General features: G+C 43.4%; 2 protein-coding genes across 7 annotated transcripts; both read right to left on the bottom strand.

Moving 5' to 3' along the window:
* Positions 1 to 2,734: 2,734 nt before the first annotated feature.
* gnl1 (guanine nucleotide binding protein-like 1) lies at positions 2,735 to 14,158 on the bottom strand. 2 transcript variants are annotated; one of them, XM_010885233.4, is made up of 12 exons: positions 13,369 to 14,158; positions 11,920 to 12,073; positions 11,515 to 11,651; positions 10,217 to 10,368; positions 9,582 to 9,653; positions 8,558 to 8,750; positions 8,347 to 8,451; positions 7,762 to 7,944; positions 7,342 to 7,520; positions 6,740 to 6,941; positions 6,289 to 6,429; positions 2,735 to 5,967 (listed from the first exon to the last, which is right to left on the bottom strand). In XM_010885233.4, the coding sequence occupies exons 1-12, from the start codon at positions 13,439 to 13,441 to the stop codon at positions 5,699 to 5,701; spliced, it is 1,860 nt and encodes a 619-aa protein (XP_010883535.2). In that variant the 5' UTR covers positions 13,442 to 14,158; the 3' UTR covers positions 2,735 to 5,698. The 2 variants fall into 2 exon arrangements, with proteins under 2 accessions (XP_010883535.2, XP_019896801.2); XM_020041242.2 differs by lacking the exon at positions 13,369 to 14,158 and adding an exon at positions 12,939 to 13,033.
* Positions 14,159 to 14,258: 100 nt separating this feature from the next.
* znf384b (zinc finger protein 384 b) lies at positions 14,259 to 24,949 on the bottom strand. 5 transcript variants are annotated; one of them, XM_010885225.5, is made up of 12 exons: positions 24,136 to 24,949; positions 23,308 to 23,372; positions 20,542 to 20,746; positions 20,237 to 20,356; positions 19,627 to 19,722; positions 19,325 to 19,491; positions 19,083 to 19,171; positions 17,975 to 18,199; positions 17,341 to 17,508; positions 17,015 to 17,093; positions 16,777 to 16,935; positions 14,259 to 15,667 (listed from the first exon to the last, which is right to left on the bottom strand). In XM_010885225.5, the coding sequence occupies exons 2-12, from the start codon at positions 23,365 to 23,367 to the stop codon at positions 15,278 to 15,280; spliced, it is 1,758 nt and encodes a 585-aa protein (XP_010883527.2). In that variant the 5' UTR covers positions 23,368 to 23,372; positions 24,136 to 24,949; the 3' UTR covers positions 14,259 to 15,277. The 5 variants fall into 5 exon arrangements, with proteins under 5 accessions (XP_010883527.2, XP_010883526.2, XP_034144524.1 ...); XM_010885224.5 differs by having other exon boundaries at positions 19,624 to 19,722; XM_034288633.1 differs by having other exon boundaries at positions 17,975 to 18,138; positions 19,079 to 19,171; positions 19,624 to 19,722.

Consider the following 24,949-nt stretch of genomic DNA (forward strand, 5'->3'; position numbering starts at 1 on the left):
TCTTATTCACCCTTATAGACACCCATACTGTCAGTCAGTCTCTTATTCACCCTCATAGACAACCATACTGTCTGGCAGTCAGTCTCTTATTCACCCTCATAGACACCCACACTGTCTGGCAGTCAGTCTCTTATTCACCCTCATAGACACCCATACTGTCTGTCAGTCTCTTATCCACCCTCATAGACACCCATACTGTCTGTCAGTCTCTTATTCACTCTCATAGACAACCATACTGTCAGTCAGTCTCTTATCCACCCTCATAGACAACCAAACTGTCTGGCAGTCAGTCTCTTATTCACCCTCATAGACACCCATACTGTCTGTCAGTCTCTTATCCACCCTCATAGACACCCATACCGTCTGTCAGTCTCTTATTCACTCTCATAGACAACCATACTGTCAGTCAGTCTCTTATCCACCCTCATAGACAACCATACTGTCTGGCAGTCAGTCTCTTATTCACCCTTATAGACACCCATACTGTCAGTCAGTCTCTTATTCACCCTCATAGACACCCATACTGTCTAGCAGTCAGTCTCTTATTCAACCTCATAGACCACAGGTGTCAAACCGGTTCCACGGAGGGCCGAGTGTCTGCAGGTTTTCGCTCTCACCTTGTACCTGATTGATTAATGAGTTCACTAATTGGTTAATTTCTACCCCCACCTGGTTGTTCAGGTCTGACCTGTGAACCAATTTAAAGGAAAACCCAAAGACCTGCAGACACTCGGCCCTCCGTGGAACCGGTTTGACACCCCTGTCATAGACACCCATACTGTCTAGCAGTCAGTCTCTTATTCACCCTCATAGACAACCATACTGTCAGTCAGTCTCTAATTCACCCTCATAGACACCCATACTGTCTGGCAGTCAGTCTCTAATTTACCCTCATAGACAACCATACTGTCAGTCAGTCTCTAATTCACCCTCATAGACACCCATACTGTCTGGCAGTCAGTCTCTTATTCACTCTCATAGACAACCATACTGTCAGTCAGTCTCTTATCCACCCTCATAGACAACCATACTGTCTGGCAGTCAGTCTCTTATTCACCCTTATAGACACCCATACTGTCAGTCAGTCTCTTATTCACCCTCATAGACACCCATACTGTCTAGCAGTCAGTCTCTTATTCAACCTCATAGACCACACGTGTCAAACCGGTTCCACGGAGGGCCGAGTGTCTGCAGGTTTTCGCTCTCACCTTGTACCTGATTGATTAATGAGTTCACTAATTGGTTAATTTCTACCCCCACCTGGTTGTTCAGGTCTGACCTGTGAACCAATTTAAAGGAAAACCCAAAGACCTGCAGACACTCGGCCCTCCGTGGAACCGGTTTGACACCCCTGTCATAGACACCCATACTGTCTAGCAGTCAGTCTCTTATTCACCCTCATAGACAACCATACTGTCAGTCAGTCTCTAATTCACCCTCATAGACACCCATACTGTCTGGCAGTCAGTCTCTTATTCACCCTCATAGACAACCATACTGTCAGTCAGTCTCTAATTCACCCTCATAGACACCCATACTGTCTGGCAGTCAGTCTCTTATTCACCCTTATAGACACCCATACTGTCAGTCAGTCTCTTATTCACCCTTATAGACACCCATAGTGTCAGTCAGTCTCTTATTCACCCTTATAGACACCCATACTGTCAGTCAGTCTCTTATTCACCCTCATAGACACCCATACTGTCTAGCAGTCAGTCTCTTATTCAACCTCATAGACACCCATACTGTCTGTCAGTCAGTCTCTTATTCACCCTCATAGACAACCATACTGTCAGTCAGTCTCTAATTCACCCTCATAGACAACCATACTGTCAGTCAGTCTCTAATTCACCCTCATAGACAACCATACTGTCTGTCAGTCAGTCTCTTATTCACCCTCATAGACACCCATACTGTCTGCCATCTTTTGTGGATGATGACTCTGCATCAACATCATATTTTTTATACTGTAACATTCAGTGATGTCAACTTATAATCCAAATCTGAAAAAATGCTCTACTGACACTGAATTTCTTCAGGACTCAGAGAAGCCAGAATGCAAACATGAATATTGTATCTCACTTGTAGGCTAATTGAAGTTAGACTTAGAGAGTACATGTGGCCACGTTTTGAGTGTATTACCATATATTGGGTTTGTGAGCCAAGAGACTAAATTGGCCACATAGGATTAAAAAAAGAGGTAATTGAACCACTTCTTTTAGTCATATGCATACATTTTCTTAGATTACAGATTTATTTATTTGGGGGGGGCATTTTATTTTTAATAACAGGACCTTTAGGAGAGGCTAGGGAGACAGACAGGTATGTAGAGGGAGACAGAGAAGACAGGTATGTAGAGGGACACAGACAGCCAGGTATGTAGAGGGAGACAGACAGACAGGTATGTAGAGGGAGACAGACAGACAGGTATGTAGAGGGAGACAGACAGACAGGTATGTAGAGGGAGACAGACAGACAGGTATGTAGAGGGAGACTGGGAGACAGAAAAGGAACAGTCAGTCGTCGCCAGGGGATATTTCTAGTCCGGCGTCGGGATTTTAAGACCATTAAACCAGGCCTCTGCACAGTATATCTTTTTAATTCATTTTTAGTTATGTAGTTCATTTCACAAAAAGTAAAGTAACATAATTACCAATAACAGATCAGGCCTATTAGTATGGGAGGAAATCCAGGGTGAGGGTCCGTCACAAAAAGACAGACGACACTGACATTCTCTGTTCCACGGATTATCTTTATTGCAGAGAATTCCAGTTGGTTGTCATCTGGTCATACCAGGAACTACATAAGGAATGCAGCACTCACACCCTCCACAACACTCATGTTCAAGTCATTTTTAGGAATTCAACAAAAAAAGCATGAACACTATCTCCATATGAAAAACCATAGAGCTGTGTCTTAGGGACTTTCCAAATGACCAGGAACAAATATGTCTTGTATCTTATACATGTGCTCCAGACACGGTCCTGATCAGTCACACGTATAGAAGTTCACCATTGATAGTACCATTGGTAGAGACCAGACCACAGCAGGTTGCTGTATATCAAGATCAGCGGTTCTTAAACCTCTCCTATGATGTTTCAGTTTTACTGCAGCTTTGAACGAGCTCACCGGATACAAATATTTAAGGGCCGGATGATGAGATGCCCAACTCCATCCATTGTGCTAGGAATGGATCACATACATGATAACAGCATGGGGGTTCCCGGGAGGTCTGATGACCACTGTGACATAATACATGATAACAGCATGGGGCTGTAGTGGCCTTGCAGACTGACATGTAATACAGGAGAACAGGATGAATGAGGCACAGTCAATAGATTTCAGCGCACTGTAACACTGCACTAAGACTCTAATAGCCATACAGGAAGGATATATGACCAGGGTTAGTGCTGGATGCCATGTTGATGTCACTCTTCATTCCAACCATCCATCATCTGGAAACCGCTTCAGCTAGCCACTCAATAAGTTTGATTAGCTGGTATAATTTAGGATGATTAACAGCAACGTTGTATCGGTCAATATTGGAACCGTGTGATCACATCTCAGAACATCAGTGCTTTTTAGTTGAAACTACAGTGGCCAAACTCTCCCAATGCTCTTTATGTCAGTCAATCAGTGTTGTATGAGAGTTCTGCAACTGAGTGAGCCCGCTTTGTCATTTCCGTTGTAGTTAGAACACTACATCCACCATCTGACCAATAGGGCAGTACAATAGATTCTAAATAGCCAATCATATGGTTTTAATTCCTGTTCTTTGGGACTCAGTGTGCAGGACTTTGCTTCAGTCCAGTAAAGCGCGTCCTGCACACACACAGCCCCTAGTGGACCCTAACAGTAGACTGACTGGGGAAAACCATAGCTATGGATTTCAGAACCATTATTACCAGTGAAATCTGTATTTCATAGTCTTTTCATACTGTAATGTACAGTGGAATGAACCAGAAGGGCAGTCATTTTATATTTCTGTACTGCAAATGGAAGTCCCAGGTGTATGACATCACCAGGGGTCTGATCCCTGATTAGACTGGCTGCCTGCCAAAACCAGGTGCAATCTAGAACCCTCCCAGTTCCAGCCTTCCCGTTCGCAGGGTTAACCTTGAACTTATCTGACCTTTGGCATCTCCTCTGTGAGGTCATATATCAATGAATAATGCAGCACAATGCCCCTACCAGCTTTAAGATAAATAAAAGTACAAGTCTTCATGCAGTAAACAGATTTAAAAAAAATGCAAACCTAGGATAGAAGAAATAGAAAGAAAACCTAGTAGAGCTGCCTGTCCATGTGCATACAAGCAGAGCTAAGGCACAGCATAGAGACAGGACAATGTTTTCAATCTGAAATGTCCCTTGGCCCTTCATTTCCGTATTCACGTGCGTGTCCAAAAGCTGAGGGAGTGAAAATGACAGAGGTCTTACAGGCTAATTACATCCTCCAGTGGCCCCTAACAGCTGCAACGACGTAGCCTTAATGGACATAGTAGAATCCTATAAGGCACTACATTATTTTAGCACAATTCACACAAAATAATGGACAGACATGCTGAATGATGTCACGTGCATTTGTCTGATCTCTGGTGTATTGGTATTGACGGGTGTAGAGAGAGCGGTATGGATGTATTGACGGGGGTAGAGAGAGCGGTATGGATGTATTGACGGGGGTAGAGAGAGCGGTATGGATGTATTGACGGGGGTAGAGAGAGCGGTATGGATGTATTGACGGGGGTAGAGAGAGCGGTATGGATGGTATTGACGGGGGTAGAGAGAGCGGTATGGATGGTATTGACGGGGGTAGAGAGAGCGGTATGGATGGTATTGACGGGGGTAGAGAGAGCGGTATGGATGGTATTGACGGGGGTAGAGAGAGCGGTATGGATGGTATTGACGGGGGTAGAGAGAGCGGTATGGATGGTATTGACGGGGGTAGAGAGAGCGGTATGGATGGTATTGACGGGGGTAGAGAGAGCGGTATGGATGGTATTGACGGGGGTAGAGAGAGCGGTATGGATGGTATTGACGGGGGTAGAGAGAGCGGTATGGATGGTATTGACGGGGGTAGAGAGAGCGGTATGGATGGTATTGACGGGGGTAGAGAGAGCGGTATGGATGTATTGACGGGGGTAGAGAGAGCGGTATGGATGTATTGACGGGGGTAGAGAGAGCGGTATGGATGTATTGACGGGGGTAGAGAGAGCGGTATGGATGTATTGACGGGGGTAGAGAGAGCGGTATGGATGTATTGACGGGGGTAGAGAGAGCGGTATGGATGTATTGACGGGGGTAGAGAGAGCGGTATGGATGTATTGACGGGGGTAGAGAGAGCGGTATGGATGTATTGACGGGGGTAGAGAGAGCGGTATGGATGTATTGACGGGGGTAGAGAGAGCGGTATGGATGTATTGACGGGGGTAGAGAGAGCGGTATGGATGTATTGACGGGGGTAGAGAGAGCGGTATGGATGTATTGACGGGGGTAGAGAGAGCGGTATGGATGTATTGACGGGGGTAGAGAGAGCAGTATGGATGTATTGACGGGGGTAGAGAGAGCAGTATGGATGTATTGACGGGGGTAGAGAAACAGAGTTGAGGCAGAATGTTAAAGGAATGAAAATACAGTGAGTGGTGAGATAGAGATAAAGCGCTTTTTTTTTTTTATTCTTCCCTCCCATTGCTTTTCTTCTTCACTCGCACTCATTTTCCCGGAGGACATCAAACATGTTGACTGTAAGGCTGGGCGGGCCCTTCCCCTTCTCCCTTGCTGCCGGCAGTCCAAACCCTTCATCTTCATCATCACCATCCTCGTCATCATCAGCATCCCTATCCCTCTCCTCCTCAGGCTCAGAGCTTGACTCGCCCTCCTCTTCCTCATCCTTCTCTTCTGTCCCCTCCTCTTCGCCCCGTCCCTGTAGCGCAATGATTTCCGCCAAGTCTGGGTGGGATTCCCATTGTGCTGAAGACCACAAAGACCATTTATTAATATACCAAACAAACACTACACCTCCTGTCTCTTTAACACATAGCTTTAGTCATCAGAATAGAAGCCCAAATAACATGAATGAATATTTAGATACCACTGCAAATTTCGGCCAACAAACCTTTTACACTTTTCAAAGCAATGTTTGTGAAATTGGCATTTTCAATGTGTAACTAAGTGATGTAATTTTTCATGTAAGAGGAGTCCCTTCCAATGAGAAGAATGACGCTAATCCTGAACTTCCAGATATTAGCATCTTTGAACTTCGGAAGGGGAGGGGAGACCTGGCTTACAGACCTTTCTGAGCGTTGTATCCAGGAGGTCTGAGGCACAGACACAGCCTGCCGTCAACAGCCAGCCGCAACAGACTGTTAGCTGCCCGGTACACATCGTTACGAGCTGCCTTCGCTGTCTTATAGCCCCTCCTCTCAGCCCACGCTGTCAGACAGATGGGAAAAAACAGAGAGCGAGGGAGACCGAGAGATAGTTAGACAGGCATAGAGTGAGAAAAACAGAGAGCAAGGGAGAACGAGAGATAGTTAGACAGGCATAGAGTGAGAAAAACAGAGAGCAAGGGAGAACGAGAGATAGTTAGACAGGCATAGAGTGAGAAAAACAGAGAGCGAGACGGAGAGTGAGTGAGAGAGACAGTTTGAGTAAGAGAGACAGAGAGGATAATTGAGAGACGTAAGTGAAACTAAGTAGAAGATGAATTCAACAGGTCAGAACAGGACAAGACGTTAGTTACCTTCACAGACGTCCCAGGCTGTCCAGCTGTGCTCAGGGCCTTGCTCCCTCTCTTTCTCCCCTCCCCTGGGGGCGTGCTGCGGGCCCGTCATGCTGGGGTGCCGAAGCTTCAGCACCGTCAGGAAGGGGGTCCGCTCACACAGATAACCCACAGAACTGTAGGGTTCCTGCAGCTGAGACACCGGGTAGATACCGGCCAGAATCTAGGGAGAATGAAGGAGAAAGAGATGGAGGGTTAGAGGGCAGATGGAGGAACAGTCCATTTCTAAAACCTGCAGAATCAATGTTTCTAAAGAGTAGATGGGCATTAAAAACCAGAAAGATAATCATGTAACAGTATTTGAAAAGGGTTAACAAATAACAATGGCTTGTATTCTCAAATCCCTCCCAGTGGTTTGGACTCAAGTGGAACTGATTATAATCCAAAGTCCGCCTTTAAATGGCCCGTAGGAACATTTCACTCTTCAGGTGACTCATCAGGTGACTGTTTGTTTTTAACATTGAAAACGTTCCAAAATGTCCTACTAAAGCACTCCTCTAGAAGCTGTCATGAACTCACTACTGGGCCGGTGATTCAGATGCTATGGGAGGGCATACACACACCTGGAGTTGTTTGTTGACTAGTGAGGGGAAGACCAGGCCAGGGCAGTCACACAGTTTGACCGTGGGCGTGAGGTAGTAGGTCTGGAAGTATTTTGTGTGGCCAGGAGTTCGAGACACACTCACCACCTTCCTTCCTACCAGACTGTTCAATACCGAGGACTTTCCAACATTAGGGAAGCCTAGAGGAGAGGAAGGAGACACATTAAAGACAGATTCTGGTGGTTTTCTCAACACCAGAGTATAAGAATAACTCAAGTTACTAATCAGTGATGACTCAATCCCAAGTCAACAAGGTTAAGAGTGGATCCATGTGATGTGGGCAGGGCACTTAACCCCAATAACCTCAACAGTGTCAGTTAAATGACTCCCATTTAAATAGAACTGTAGGTAGGAGAGCAGTCTTTCAATGCTGTCACTCACCAACACAGCCCAGGGTGAGTATGCCATCTTTATACAGCTCCTGGGAGGGGCAGCTCATCTCCATGGCCACGTCACTCTGGTGCTCCACCAGCACAGACTCCACCCCTTCATCGGACTGCTCCCCCTCTGGTCCCATAGCAACTGCATCTCTCTGGATTTTCTGCTCCCAACTGGACAGGTCAACTACAAGAGGTGGATGGTCATTAGTCCAAATACTGTTGCTGAGTCAACATTTTCCAACATTACCAGAATTTGCTTGCAGACTTTCTTAACTGCATGGAGTGTCTGAGTCCACACTTTATAAAAAGGGTGGTGAACAGGGAACAAGCCTTGTTGAAGTTGTCTTTGGTCTATTTTAAAACTTCCAGTCAGTATTTCCTCTTCCCTTCTATCATTACTTAAAATGTATTTCACCTTAATTTAACCACGTAAGCCGATTGCCAGACCATAGCTTTCTATTGGGTAAGCTGATATAAAGGAGTGAGCTGAGGTACTCATACGGTTCGAAAAGTTTCCAGTTACATTAGTTGTAATTTGACAATCTTATGAAGCACTATAGATCCTTCATTCTGGGCGGATCCTCACCTTTTCCTGCTGTGATTTCCTGACACGCCTTCAGGATGTGGGTGGGGCCGCCAGCGTGACCCCAGCCATACGTGCCCCTTTTCCTCATTCTCTTCTTCTGGAGCACTACAGACACAAAGGGGCGCAGGCATTGAAATACATTACACCAGCAACGCACTCAATCCAACAGAAGCGTTCAGCTGAAGCGATCCCTCGTCGGCCTCCCAGTCACCTGTGCTGTAAGGCTGGCCGGGGTGTGAGGTGAAGCAGGTGCAGTGGAGGCCGGGGAACTTTGTGTGGAGGTAGTGTCTCCAGGCCAGCACCAGTGGGGGGGGACACAGGTCAGCCTTATTGAGCACTACCACCACCTGCTTGTGCAGCTCATCAGTGATGTAGTGGTAGAGCGCCGGGGGAAACTGCAGCACCTAAATGGGAGGGACAGGAGCAGCTCAGTAAGCCATGCCTAGAAGGTGATCCATATCTAGACTCTAGTCCCAAATGGCAACCTAGTGCTCTACGCGGGCCCGCGTTAGGGAACTGATCCGGGGACGTAGTGTTAGGGTCACAGTTCAGGAAATACAGTTTAGGTGCCATTTGGGATTAACTCTCAGAATCTTTCTTTAGCTCTCCATCCCTTCAGTGTTTTATAGAATAGAATGACCAGGAAAGGGACACGAAGGAATGGAGGATTGCGTATAAAGGAACATACTGACCATGTCTAACTTAGACTCTGGCTCCCCCTGGGGGATATTACATGAATTTCAACATATGGTTCAACTGATGATAATACTTTCACAGTGATGAGAAATAAAATGTTCCTGGTGAGAGTAGTAAGTTGATAATGCTACTACCATAGTGACTAGTAATTATCCCTTTGAGAACAGTAAGTTGAGAGTAGTAAGTAATAATTGATCGATAATAACGATCATAGTGACTACAAATAAAATGTCCATGGTTAAAGTATTAAAATCATAATATTACTATCAGTGACTAGAAATAACAATCCTAATGAAATTAGTAAATTCATAATGATGCTATCTGTGATTTGTAAAAACATTATCGTGGTGAGGGTAGTCCATTGATAATGATACTATCAGTGTCAAGTAATGTGATCATCCTGGTACAACCAGTAAGTTGATAATGATAGTTGATTCTAATTATGGATAATCCTTTAATCTAATGATGTCATTATGGTAATAAAAGGTAAAGATAGTATGGTTCATCAGTTGAATACAGTGACTGTAGGAGTTACCCACCGGATGCCTGATGTCTACAATGAGGAGAATCACATCGGACATCTCCAACACTCTCCACAACTGTCTCCACGTCTGACGGGGAAAAAAAATCCTCAGAGTCAGTGCAGCACAGCTGGTTCATGAAGGGGCTCAATAAGGTTCTTTGAATAGTGCAACTAATATAGATGTATTTATCAGTCCAAATGAACCATTCTGCTGACGAAACACAGGCCGTGTTAATGCAGGACTTTCTGTTTTAAAGGCTGACCAATAAAATCTGTGTAAATATTATACATTAACATTATTACATTATATATAACATTATTACATCTGTGTGATGCCAATGTCTATGTTGAAGTGTTATGTAGAGATCTTGTTATTAACTTAAATAAACCTTAACTGCTACAGCAATAGTGGAATCAATGCGATTCCAGGGCGTGTGTGCTTCCCTTTCCCACTGAAGACAATTTAATAAAGTAACTCCTAGTATTAAAGCATTTATCAGATGACTGTTCAAATGATGAAAAGCAAATAATGTAATCCAAGAAAACTATTTAAACAGACTGAGGGTCTGTGTTTAGACAATCCTGACTTTTTATAGTTAACTCAACCACTGCACAATAGCCAAGATGTCTGCCTCTGCAACCTCTCCTCACCTCCAGGTTGTGCTCAAAGTGGCTGAGGGATCCAGGAGGGTTTCTAGAGTGCAGGTCAGCCAGATGTTCTCGGTATGACTTCTCTTCTTTTCTCAGCAGCTCTTCACGACTCATCCCATAATTCCATGGAGGTCGCCGTGGGAAACCAAGACCTGACACATCAAGCATCGAAAAAGTGAAAGGAGCCTTAAAAGGGGTCTTTTACAGGATCTTGAGGCTTGGGGTCCAGTTTAGGTCCCTATTTATCGCACTGTCCAGGCTACATCCATATAAAGTGTACTGTGCAGGCTAAATACATACAGTAGCAGTCAAAAGTTTAGACACACCTACTCATTCAAGAGAATTTCTTTCTTTTTACAATTTCCCACATTGTGAAATAATAGTGAAGACATCAAAACTATGAAATAACACTTCATGTAGTTAAACAAAAATCAAAAAAAAAATCAAAATACATTCCATATTGTAGATTCATCAAAGCAGCCACCCTTTGCCTTGATGGTATATTTGCACACTCTTACATTCTCTTAACCAGCTTCATGAGGTAGTCACCTGGAATGCATTTCAATTAATAGGTGTGCATGGTTAAAAGTACATTTGTGGAATTTCTCTCCTTAATGCGTTTGAAAAAAATCTGCTGTGTGTCGTGACGAGGTAGGGTTGGTATTAAGATAACCATCATTATGTATGTACTGTAGTTGTCCATATTATGAGAAGAACAGCTCAAATAAACAAAGAGAAAGGCCAGTCAATCCGGAAAATGTCACAAACTTGAAAGTTTCTTCGAGTGCAGTCGCAAAAAAACATCAATGCTATGATGAAACCGGTTCTCATGAGGACCACCACAGGAAAGGAAGACCCAGAGTAACCTCTGCTGCAGAGGATAGATTCATTAGCCACCAGCCTCAGAAATCGGCAATCAACTGGACCACAGAGTGAAGGAAAAGCAGCCAATAAGTGCTCATTATGTGGGACCTCCTTCAGGACTGTTGGAAAACTATTCCAGGGGACTACTTTATGAAGCTTGTTTAGAGAATACAAAGCTGTGCAAAGCTGTCATCAAGGCAAAGGTTTGAAGAATCTAACATATAAATGTATTTTGATTAACAATGTATTGGTTATTACATAATTCCATGTGTTATCTTATAGTTTTGATGTCTTGGCTATTATTCTACAATGTGGAAAATAGTTAAAAAGAAATACCCTTGATTGAGTAGTCCAAACGTTTTAACTGTTACTGTATATAACATACTGCTCGGCCTAAGGCACATGCATGTTCAGGGCCAGGAGATCAGACCCACCTTTCTCTGGGGGGTAGATGTCATTGATGTCAACCTCCAGGTCTTGGTCTAACATCTGTCCCAGAACTGTTTCTCTTGCCAGCTTCTTCCTCCTCTCTACCTCCTCTTTGCTTTCCTTTTCAAAGTGCAGACGGAACCTGAATGGACAAAGAGAATAGTATACCTCAGTAGAAATGTGTTAGTGTTAGTACAGTAGAGATTTGGAAAAAGAACAAAGTCTTAAAAAACTTTGTTCCAGGACATTCCCTCCAGTGCTCCAGGCATTAAATCAAACGGGAAATGATGACATTGTCAGGGAAGGTAACACTGACAATGTCTGACAAAACACTAAGCAGGTGATAGCTATATGAGCAGCACACACTACACCGAACCAGAACCACCAACACTAACGTTTGGGAAACTCACCTATTGGGGTCATATCTTCCTTCCCTGACCCCGGGCTGCTGGTTTATCCTCCGGACATCAGTGGTCTCGCTGTCCGATGTGTCCGACTGTCTCTCCCTGTCCATCCCCCGCTCCATGCTGGCGTTACGGCTGCTGGGTCCTGAGCCTGGCTCACCTGGGGAGGACAGGCCACCAGCCATAGGCTTACACAGAGCACAACCCAAATAGCACCCAGTGTTGTCCAACTCCGTTCCCTGAGAACCCCCTACAGCATGTTTTTTGTTTTAGTCCATACAAACGTTTTTGTTTTACATTCTTGAACAGAAATGCTAATGTACTGAACTACCATTTGGAAAAGTGGGAAGGGGCTTGCTTGTGGATAGTTGTCAGCATGACCAGTGTCCTTTATACATGGCACTGGCTGCTTCAAGCCACAACTCATAACACCCACCAAACAGGAGTACTCATCACTCAAAGTATATTTAAGAAAGGTTTGTGGAAGCAGAGAGGTTTTTCAGTAGAAAGCTTCGGAACATAGCAAACTTTGAAGAGAACTGAACGCAGCTCCGATGCATTCAGTTTTTAAATGCGTGATGACCTGAATGTGCATTTCCGTTGCTATAACAATACTCTATAGTGCACTACTTTTGGCCAGGACCCACATGGTTCTAGTCACAATATGTGCTCTATTCATAGGCGATGGAAGCAATTTGGGACGCAAACATACATAACTGAATTAGCCTAGTCTCTAGGTCAACACCTGGTACCAAACTCAACAACGTTCTACTTTGTTCCAGAATCTAACGTACATGCCACATCTACTTAGCCAGCTACATTGCATAATTTCCCCACAATTCATCAATTGGTCAAACTAGCACTAGTGTAGGTAGTCATCTGAAATACATTTTAATATCCCAGCCACAATTTGAGATTACGTAATGTAATACTGAGACTGCGCAGTCCAGTAGCGCTTTAATGCACTTTAGTAAAACAATGCGACCAGTTTCTAAACATTCAACTACCGTTGACAGCGAGCGTACCGTTACTTCTGAGTGATGCTGTTCAACACTTGGATGAATCGATACATTTCCAATTCAGCCCTACAATATATAGAAAATATCACTGCTCTAGTCAGGTGTTAGTAACTAGGTAAATTGAGTACGAGCCACAAATATTCTACGCGCTAGCTAGCTAGACTGCAAGCTAACACGTTAGTTAATCTGGTTTGGCAAGCTAGAAAACTAGTGTTAGCAAGGAAGGTAGAAATTCCCTAAACACGTAGAACATGTCATGGCAAATCAACTACCTCGATTAAACGTATTTATAAATCCGGAAAATTATAGCTACCTGGCAAACTGACAATTGTTCAAAGATACAGCTATTTCCAATACTATCCTAGACAATTCAAGCTACCTAGCTATGTACCATTTTCGACACGCGCACTTTCAAGGCTGCTAGCTGTAACGTTACCTCTCTTTCTTTCCCGTTTTACTTGCATCTGTTTCTTCTTCTGTTTGGTACTGAATGGCTTTTTCCGAGGCATGTTGGCTTAAAAATAGTTATACGTTTAATAGAAGTTGCAGTCTTCTCTTAGGTCAGTCAGAGATACAGTTACGCTATTGTCAAGTTTCTAGACTCAAACACTTTCCACCGACGCCATATTATCCACTGCAGTCAGAATAGACGAGACCAGTGACACTTGCAATGTTGACGAAGTTTAAAAAAACATCACCTTGTAATACATCTCATACACATATTTTCACAAGTTAAATGTTATTCTTCAAAATGATTGTCTTACAAAACATGGCATGGTTAAACAAAATAAAAAAAACATTTACAAAATGGTACAGTCCACAAAAAAACATAACTACTGGCTGAAAAAGGTATTTAAGTATTTCTAGTTAACCACTCAAAATGATAAAGCCTTTTAGATGTTATGACTGGCACTCAACGATACCACATTTGCCAAGGAAGCGAATTCTGTATCATTCAGAACCACTCTAAGTAACATTCAACTCTATGATAATCTGGGTTACAAGGAAGTTATTATTTACAGTTTGACCATGTTTCAAAGTACTGTATTTAATGGCATCATGCAGAGCAGTCTCATCTCACCCCCGAATATGCTATTAATTGGGAAGCCAGAAAAAGCATTTTAAAAATAGCTTAATATTGTGGCTTTTGTATTTGAACACAAAATCCCGTTTATTACTCCACATTTAACCTGCTACTTTTGTTTAAAACTTTCCTATGCTCACACTGAGGCAGGAGACCAAAACGGATTAAATCAAGCTACCCCGGTTCACTGAAAGGTAATCACATTTCCTCAACGTGTTACAGTGACAGAGAAAAGTGAATTGTTGGATTTCACAGGATGTTTTTATTTTTTGATGAGGGAAAACACACTGTATTCTCAGATGTGTCAGTCTATTTGTAATGGAGCATAAACTTTAGTATAAGAGCAGTGGAAGTATCGACAGAATATTGCATAACAATTATATTCTTAGGACACAACCACAAAAAGAAATACTACAAGAATTACATAAAACCAGAACCAGTCAAACAATTCATTTTCCAGTTCTTACAGGGAAGTCATGCGAGGTAAACAGGGCATTATGATTGGCTTGTGAACTGATAGGCTAAATGTCAGTATTAGAGTATATATAGTTTGGTATAGATAATACATTTATTTCTTTACACACACACGCGCGCCCGCACACACGCACACTATATATTTTGAAACTAATATGGTTTTTTATTATTTAAAAAACAGCCTTACTTCCCTTTTTCAGTGAAAAAATTTGTCTATCAGTAAAATTTACAAGGTAGATTACAGTAACCATAACAAGGACAAGGTAATCGAAATCTGAAAGTATCTGTAGGAAAGTAGAAAAATGTACCTTCACAGTTATCTGTCAGTTTTCATTAGGCACTTCCCTTATGTAACCATAGCAAAGTTGTGTTTGCAGGGAAGAGCAGTAGGATATACTGTAAAATAGCAAAAGGGAAAAAGAAAACAGTCTCTATTTGGGTCACAGTCCTCTGACTTTTTTTTGTGTCTTTTCCTCACCACTGCGTTAACAAAGAAACATTTCTTTAACAACAGCGGACACTAGCCATCCTTTAGACAAGAGCACAAAAACCCAAACCAACACAACCTAGGCATAATGAGGTAAAAGTGAGAAATTTGTACAAAAAAGTACAAAAAGTTCACCTTTCCCAGATCCATCCATCTATGAGTCAACATTTCTTTTCTTCCTCTTCCAATAGCCATCTTTCAGGCACAGTACCATCGTTCTAGATCCTCTCTGTATTGCTTTGATCCAGTCTGTCCATAGGTATCCTCCAGGTTCCGTCTCTACCACTCCCACCCTCACCCCTATGAGTTTAGGTGCTCCACCTGGATGGTGGAAGTAGCCACAGTCAGACAAAGGTCCTTGTGGGCGGCTAGGTCTGCTACGCTGACTGTTTTGAACTGGATGTCCCCTGCAGAAACTGTCTTATACTGGTGCAGGTCAAAAGGGCAGGATACAGTCTCTGTCTGGGAGTAGCTGCCCTGGTTTTGCACCTGGTTCTGTCCCTGACCTCCACCTTGTCCCCCTCCTCCAATACGGCCTGCCCCAATGTCATTGCCTTCTCCTCTGCCTTGAGAACCACCCTGATTCTGGTTTTGGTTCTGGTTCTGCTGAGTCTGCCTTGCTGCAGCGACAGCTGCTGCAGTGAGTGGGTCTGGGTTGTGTTTCTGCATGTGTTTTACCAGGTACGTCTCCTGAGAAAAGAGGATTAGACAAAGTTGACTTTAATTATGACACCAGATTTAGTATCATTGTACTTTATATCGCTGCAATACTGAAAATCTAATACACCCACACAATATACACCCACCCACACGTTCATAAAGCACTCAACTTAAGTAAATGATCCACTGTTCTTCAGCAAGTCAATTAAAAGGACTCCTCAAGTATGACAATCTATAGTAACAATGTATCAAGCAGGTATACTCTGGTGGTGAGCTGGTCAAAGTCACTGCCTCAAACTGTTTTCTACAGAAGCATGGCTCCTATGAGTTGGTTAAGTTAAATAATATTGAAATCGTCCGGTACTTCTTTCAAACCTTGATGTAATTCACAAGACACATGCATGCACACAGTGAGTTTGTTCGATAAGAGAGGTGAAGACAATGTTGTTGGTGGAAATCAGCATTTAAATGGGGATATTTTGCATTATGGTTTGCATCTTATCACCAAGGTACTAAGACAGTGATAGCTTGACCTATAAGTTAGCAAGAAAATTAGCCTACAAACTTTTAATGCTAACTGGATTCTTCTTGCAATGTAAAGTATTAACTGTGATTAAGAGTTTGCTCATTCTTAGAAATATGGTCTGTGGGGGCTTAAGGAGTCATTCCAGACAAGCCTTTCACTGACTTCTGGATAACAGAAATCCTAGACCACTGGTGATCTACTGAAGAAAGGCTGTCCCACCAAATTAATCACAAGTGCTGACTAAAGAAGCTCAAAGAAGTCTCTCAAAGAAGTTACAGATCTACAGGTATATCTTGCCCACATCAGTGTTGAAATAAGTGACAATCACAAACAGGCTGTATGAACGTGACCTACATGAAAGGTCGGTACTGAGGAAGCCTCCAGGACGTATTTACATCCTGACAGGACAGTGGCCTAAGTGAAGCAGGTAAGAGTCTCACGCAGTGTTTTTACTGTATTAACAACACGCTGGATTCAGTTTTCTATATTGTAGTATTGAAAAAGTGCTGATGTTGCAGTGTACATCCACCCACACCCACACAGTGGAAAATGTCAGCATGGAGAGGCCAAGATCTAAAGCAGACATGCTTTGTGCCTGGGGTACGTCTCTCACCGAGGTGTATGTGCGATTGCAGAGGCCACAGGAGTAGAGCTTGGCGTGTTTGACCGTGTGGGTGGACAGGTGGACTTCCAAACTTGCCGCGTCCGTGTAACCGCGATTACAGTTGGTACACTTGAAGGGTTTGTCCTTGTTGTGCTGCCTTCTGTGGGACTGCAGCAGAACAGGATCGTTTAGCAAACAACAACACAACGGACAGGAGCCAAGGTCACTCAGAATATTTAGGAGTCACCTGTAGGTTGGAGAGTTGGGTGAAGGATTTCTCACAGCCCGGATGAACACACTTGTAAGGCCGGTCTCCGGTGTGGATTCTGCCAAAACATGTAACACACAATCTATATGAACAAAACAAAAATACTAGAAAAAGTTAGAAATATAAGTATTAATGAACCCTCCCTAGTCTTAATTCTCCTCTTCTAAGTGTCCAGTTCCGATGAGGGAGATAAACAAGCCACTGTAGACTACTGAGATGTTCCCCGAGAAAAAAACACAACTATTTAGATAAAAATACTATGGAGTTCCCAGAGACAAGGCACAGATGTAGGAAGGCAACCTCACCTGTTGTGCTGCTGTAGATGACTGAGCTGTCTGAAGGACTTCTGACAGAAAGAACAGCTGTACGGCTTCACCCCTGTGTGGATGCGGATGTGTTGGGCCAGGTAGCTGGAGTTGGCAAAGGACTTAGTGCAGTGGGGACACTTGTGGGGCTTGGCCTCTGTGTGGTTCCTGGAAGCAAGAAGAGAGATGGAGAAAGAAAAACAGAACAATGTTTCTTTTTTTAAGCCTTGGTCCAAAGTAAATCATCCTTCTAGTACTCAATACCTGCCTGCCCTCTACTAAGTCCTAAACAAAAGGTGACATGGCGACAAAGCACAACATTTCTACATGTCAACAATCCACTCTGACTTAACCTCTGTTCAATCGGATCATGTATGCCATGGAGTGTGATAGTATGCGAGTGTGTGTGTGTGTGTGTGTGTGGCAGAGAGAAGCAGAGAAGAGCAAAGAACACCGAGCAGACGGACTGAAGAAACAGAGAGGGACTGAAAAACACCACTCACAATCACCTCAACACACTCAAACCATCTTCCACAGGAATCCACACACAGTGCTAGCAGGCGATAGAGGGCAGGGGTGAGGGGGGCAGGTGAAGCCTGCGGGGTGGAGCAGGCGGAGCTGCTGTGAGCAGTACCGTGTGTGCTGCTGTAAGTGACTGAGCTGTCTAAAGGACTTCTGGCAGTAGGAGCAGGTGTAGGGCTTGGCTCCGCTGTGGATGCGGATGTGTTGGGCCAGGTAGCTGGAGTTGGCGAAGGACTTGGAGCAGTGGGGACACTTGTGGGGCTTGGCCTCTGTGTGAGACTTGGAGTGGATCTGCATGTCTGACTTACTGAAGAAGGTCACGGCACACATCCGGCACCTACAACACAGAGAGACAGACAGACCAGGAGGGAGGGAACAGATGAAAATACAAAGGGAAGGACAAGGGGAGACAGGGACGTGGGCAAAAGAGGAGCACAGTGGAAAGAAGACGAAACGGGGGGGAGGGGGGATAAAGAACAAGCAAACAGGGCAGCCCAAAGGGGTGGACAAGACAAGGGGAGGACAAGGGGAGGACAGACCAAAGGGAGGAGCAGAGAAATAAGCAAAGGATGTGAAAAAAGACGATAAGAAAGAGGGTGAATCAGTATAAACAGAAGGAGAAAATAGCAGATTCTGCTGAAGCAAGAATGACAGAAACAGAATGAGAAATGAAGGCTACTAGAGTATGTAGGAGAGAGAGACAGAGACGTGAAGAGAAAGACGAAAGAGGCGAAGGCGAAAGAGTGTGTCCAATGTGTGCATGATGCGTGATGGATGCAGTGTTTTCCCATGCCGCAGAGATAACACACCAGCTGCATTTACAAAGGCACACCAATTCACATCTCTTTTTTGTCACTAATCAGATCAGCTCGGAAAAAGCGAAGCCATCTGATGTCACTCAGACCAATTAGTGAGAAAAAAACCATCCAAATCGGGTGTCCTATTTAAACACAGCCACAGTGAAAAATGTTCACCTCTCACCTATGAAGCAGATGTGTGCTGCCCCAGCATGCAGTGGAGTCTGTCTGTGTGTTTGAAGTGCCAGTTCCCAACAGCACCTAGTGTTGATATCCACATAAGCCTGAGTCTAACTTCTCTGCCCTGACTATCATCTACAGTACAACGTACATACATGTGTGCAGGCATTCCACAGCAGCACATTCCTATGGGGATGCAGAGCAGGGGCTTTCTGGCCCGTCCGTGACGCTGTAGGATCGTACCTGTAGGTTTTGTTGCCATCTTTCCCACCATGGTCTTCGTTTGCGAGGTCATACGGGTCAGTTGTATGATGCTGCGAAGACATAACCACCTGAAATATATATATGTATTAGAATCAAATTAATTATATTGAAAGGCACACCGTCTTGGCAAGTCTTGTTTTCGGCTTAATCCAGTGTCAGATGTTGGAAGTAGTTTTATTAGTGGAAAAGTTTTATTTTGGTTACCATGGTAAGTGCCTCACCTGCCCTCCTGATGCCAGATGAGCCAGGATCAATGCCTCATTTCCAGCAGAAAGGGTGTGGCCAGTGGCAGGCCCCGCCCTCCCTAGTGTAGACTTCTTCTTCCTGCCCCGCTTCGATGGTGTTGGCATAACAACCACCTGTTGTGTTCCACCTTCCTGTTTCTTGTCTAAGGAGGTGACAGAAAGCAACCTTATCAGTGACAGTCACAAGAATCTAAAGCAATGGTTGTTAAAACTGATGAATGTTTATATAATGTAAACTCTGCATAAAGATATTTAAAAAAAAATATCACACCCACAACCTAAGCCTTTTTTCAGCACATCAAGAGCATCGTTTTTGGAGGTAGATGGTAGAGGTTGATGGTAGAAGTCGAGGTTAAAGTTGGTATGTGGATTTTCTGTGAATATTTAATTTTGTGACTACCAAGTTAGTTTACCTTATCCAAATCAAACATTAAGAGTTTTCTATCCCACAAAAAGAAACAAAGAAAATGAATTCCTTATCTCTCAGAATGCTGTTTTCAGTCTCATTGCCTTTAATCCTCATCGATATAACCAATACTATTTCCAGCTTTCTCCATCATTTTGAGACATTATTTCATAATTTTCCAACAGTCCAGAAGAAAAGTGGGTTTGATTATGTATGAATAATGTTATTTTCTGTCTTCAAAGCAATCGACAAAGGAGAAATTAGTAAACCAATAGATTATACTCTTTTTAAATACAGCTCAATGAGGCTCAAATTCAAGTGGGTGTGGTCTAATCTCACAAGTATGTTGAGATTAGCGTGTGCGTGCGGCACGCATGTGATTACATTTACATTTATCAGCAGCTCCTGATAAATGATTTGGGCCGTGTGAGTGAATGGTTGTAAGGTTCACACTTGGACCATCCTGTGTGTCTACACATCACCTGGAGCGTGCAGCGTGGAGACAATCATGGTGGTGGTGGGGTGTCCGGAGACGAAGGACTGAGAGGACGCGGCAGGGGACACCAGCTGTGTGCCTTGAGGAGTGGTGATCACCAGACCAGCTGCAGACACAAGACGGCAGACCAAGCGGACAGTCATGGTAAAACAACACGCCAGATAAAGGTGACCCTGGTCCTGGACGGCCAGGTTCCACATGTTGGTCATTTAACAACCAGAAAGGCCCGTCACTGACCAGCAGTGTTGGTCTGGTGGGGTAACTGCTCCAGTTGGTCCCAGACATACACACCTGCTGTCATGATCCCCGTGGAAGGTACAGGGACCACAGTGATGTTCTGGGTGTGAGGGGGGTGTAGGTGACCACCCTTGCCCTGCCCCGCTCCCTCCTGCTTGGGGACAGTGAGCACGGCCGTCTGGTAATGCGAGGAGGAAGAGGGGAATGAAGCGTTCTTCTCCTGGTCCTTCAGCTGCTTCAGGAACATGGCGTTCTCAATCTGACAGACAGATTCGGAGGGGGAAAAAAAACAATGTTGCAAAATGACACACCCAGTATTGTGCAGGTGTTTGCAACCAAGTTATAGGTAAGCAATAAGGCCTATACCATTCCTATTATATGACAATGCAGAGTGCCTGAAACTACTACTTCATACATTTCACAGCTTATGTTAAGTATTAGCTAGAACTTCAAACACAATAGTAATTTCTTGTGAAACAGTATTAAAAGCCCATCACTCTTTCATAACTTATTCATATCACAAAAAAATAAAATAAAATTACAAATCTATATCGCTGCTTACATCCAGCTGAGAATGCTAACTGCATTTTGTTGTACTGTACTTGTACGACGACAACAAAGTTTAATCTAATCTAATTCACCTGAGGAACTACACTTCCTTCCTAGTTGGCTAGCACACAGATGTTCAGTGTGTGCTAGATATCTTGTGAATAGTAGTGGGGATACACCAACACTATGAGGGACTTTCTTCCTAAAGAGCACCTGCTAAATGACTTCAATGTAAAGAGTGTGGTAGATGCATAGATTTGGTGGGGTGACAGGCCAACATTGCCCATCGCCACTCCCCTGGCCACGCCCCATGACACACACCTGACCACACCCACCACCTAAGCCTTTGTCCATCCAGAAAAAACCCTGTAAGATGTTCAGTAGTTTAATTGTTTTCATTCATTATTTCTTGCTGATATGTTAGAAACATTACATTGGTTTCCAAAGCCATTATCGTTGGCAGAGCGTGTTAACATTCAGGTCGGGTATGGTGGTTCATAACAGATTACTTTATTGGCTCTTGACTTGTGCTGGGGCTGTCCAGGGCGCTTCACTGGTCTGTGAATCCTGCCTAACAGAGTGTTAGTTAGCGGAAATTGGAATCTCTGTCACTGTGCCCCACATCTCCATATCCCTCCAAAAAATAAAACGCAAACAACTGCTTCCGAAACGCTGTGTGCACAAATCCACCTGCTAACACCTTGCTTGTAGCATGGTAAATTATCATATCATGTTTTTGCTAGCCTAAGCTAAGCATAAATAAAGCTACCAGTTGCGTTTCCACTAAGACATATTGTATTAGTGTAACTGACAAGACAAAAAAGCCCATGCTGGGTATGTTTGTAGATAAACATCTCTACACACCTTGCCTACTTAATGCCTCTGCCTGTTACTGAAGGACCCTACCTTGCATTTGGGTGTATTTGTAAAACACACCTTCTGCACTTATTTAATTCAAGTCATGCACTGTCCATGATTTACAATAAAACATAGTATGTCTTTACTGTAACATGCACATTTGAAATTAATCACGATTAACTATAGAAACTTGTGCGATTAACCGCAATTCATTATTTCAATCGTTTAACAACAACGATACAAACAGTCCCTTCTATTACCCTGGGGCATTGGCATTTGGCACAATGGTAGCCAGAGAGCTATGCTGTGTTCCCCTCTAGATGTGTTGGGTGTTACTCAAGGCTCGCCATAAGTAACACCCAACGGTGTTACTTATGCCATAAGCAGGTGACAGCATAGACATTTGACCCAGGGAGATTTCTCAACTATCATGGGGACTGGGACCAAAGTTTTCTATTCTACCAGACAGTTTTACGTGAAAGGGCAAGAATGAAAGGGCAAGAATGACAACCAGCAACGTTCCAGGCCCTAAGGCCTAGAGATTAGAAGTACTGCTCTAAACAATGCTATGGGCAGGCTCTGCTCTGTCTGTAGCAGGAGGGGAAGCTAGTGTGAAACTACACAGGACCTACATGCTAGGAGGAGAGCGCATTTTCTGGCCAACAACCACATTTGAGCTTGCAGACGCCTCAACTACCAGGAGTCGCAAAATCAGAATGAGACAAGGAAACCAAGTGCAACATTAACTTCCCATATATACTGGAAGTTATGTTGCGTCATAATCCCTGCGAAACCTAGTGGACCAGAATAACTGCTGCTCTTTGTGTAATTTATTGAATCTATAGTGGGTTTTTCAATCTACTTCAAGGTCTGCGTTTCATGTAGGCTTACACCACCCCAACGTCTGAATCCAACTTCAGTTTTGCAGTTCATGAGAACCTGTTGACTGGAGTTTAAAGTTCATGACCTTAAAAATTAATGTGAGGTTACAATATTACCAAGATTCTTACTGGCCAATACAAAATGTAGTGCTATTCTCACAAATGTTGCATTTAAATATGTCTAGGACAATGTGACTTAGCAATAACTTTGCCTATACTTACTTAACACTTTTATTGTAGAGTGAATTGATGCAAATATGTTGAGAAATGTCACATTGTCCTGACAACATTTAAGAATGAAAAAACTTAGGCAGGGTAAGCCCAAACGAAAAACAGACCTTGTCTGAAGTGGATATAAAAATCCCCTATGGAGGGAATGAATGGTGGAATAACACAAGCTACACAAATGTTCCCGCCAGGTTTAAAGGAGATTATGACTCATACTATTTCAGTCAATACAGAAGACTTGGGAGCTAATGTTTTTCAATCTTGAATTTGAACAAGTTATAGTGCATTTCCCCCCAAAACTTACCTGTCCTTGTACAGGCACAGGGGACCAGAAGTACTGAGAGTTAAAATGTGAATCCTCCATAATTTCTGCAAAGGAAAAGTAACATAATATCAAGACTATGCGTTAACCAGAAAGTGAATGGGGGATCACCACACTCATCAGTTCGAATAACACTGGCTACATTGTTGCAGATTTGACTGACACCAATTGGCACGTTTGGTGACAGGCAACTGAATGTAATACGTGTTATTTTAGAGAACTTATATCGTTGAGCGGTTAGTTAAAGCTGACATATTTTATCATATCACAGTGATGCTACCCGATCACCAAAACCGATTTCACAATAATATGACTTACTTTGGATAATTTATCATCTACAGCAAATCTTGGAACAAGAGGAAAGGGAGTACTGACCAAGATGACATTATAAAATGTTTCTCCATCAAACTAATGCATTTGGGGAAGGGGTGGTGATAGCTAGAATTTAACGTTAGTTGGAGAAATAGTATTACACATTAAAATGATGGCTAGCTATTTGTTACAGTAGCAATTTGCTGAGCTGCAAGTGATCGACTCCATTTCGATTCCTTGCTAAGGGTGCACTGTAGCTTAACAAAACACACGAGAGGAATGTTATCTTTGACTCTGGGCCTCGGAATGCCTATGAAAATAGAAAAAGGCAACAAAAAAAAGAGACGATAAAAAAAAAAAAACGAAGCGATGAGGGAAAAAAAGAAAAAAACCAATAGCCAATCTCGCGCGGACTTCCGGCTGTCCAGAAGAAGAGAGGTGGCAATTCGCTCATTGGAAGAAATACTATCGTTATGAGCAAAACATAACAGTATTTACCTCTACTGACAACTCTCTCCCTTCCCGGAATTCCCGCTGGCCGGAACAGTTTAGAAAATCAGTACAAATCGTTGAGGGTTTTTTTTCTCTTCAATGTTTTTTTCTATTTTTTTTCTTTCTTGTCCGTCTTCTCTGCGCTGCACTTCCTTCGAGGAAGGTCGAAAAACAAAGCGCTGTTTGTGGTGATGTAATTTCCGTCGAGTAAGGTCTATTTTCTGGTAATGGCTAGAAGGGATACGTCTAATGTTAAAATGACGTCATACTCTAACTCCGGACGGCTTTGAACTCAGACTTTTCACCAAATAACACATTTTCTGTTATGTTTAAGTAAGTTATTCAATCTTGCTGATAACACCAACCGCGAGCTAGTTAAAAAGTGTGTCAGAAATGGTCGTGTTTATTACGATGGCTGAACAATGTATACCGTGACATTCCAGTAAGCTAACGTCATTGCTCCTGGTATTTTAATGTCAGTATAAATGACCAGAGCGCCAAGTTGCACCGAGGTGCTTACAGTGAGTGGTTTCCCAGTTTACAGACATAAACATTTGCGCGACAAATGTGTCACTAGTAGTCAAGATTGGGAACTCATTCGGGAAAAGTCAAGATGTCCTTCACGTTAGCTTGCTGCGGCACTGCTTGCGTTGGTGTAACCAATATCCGAGTGACTGCTAAAGCACTAAGAACTACTTTCCACTTAAACTACCACGTTACCATCTTGACTACATCGTGGGAGAAGCAAAACAATTACTTCGGTCAAAACTGAACGGTTCTGATTCTGAACTTTCAACACTCTCGCGGGAGTGTGACGCCA

This window comes from Esox lucius, chromosome 20 (genome assembly GCF_011004845.1).
Source record: "Esox lucius isolate fEsoLuc1 chromosome 20, fEsoLuc1.pri, whole genome shotgun sequence".
NCBI classification, from domain to species: domain Eukaryota; kingdom Metazoa; phylum Chordata; class Actinopteri; order Esociformes; family Esocidae; genus Esox; species Esox lucius.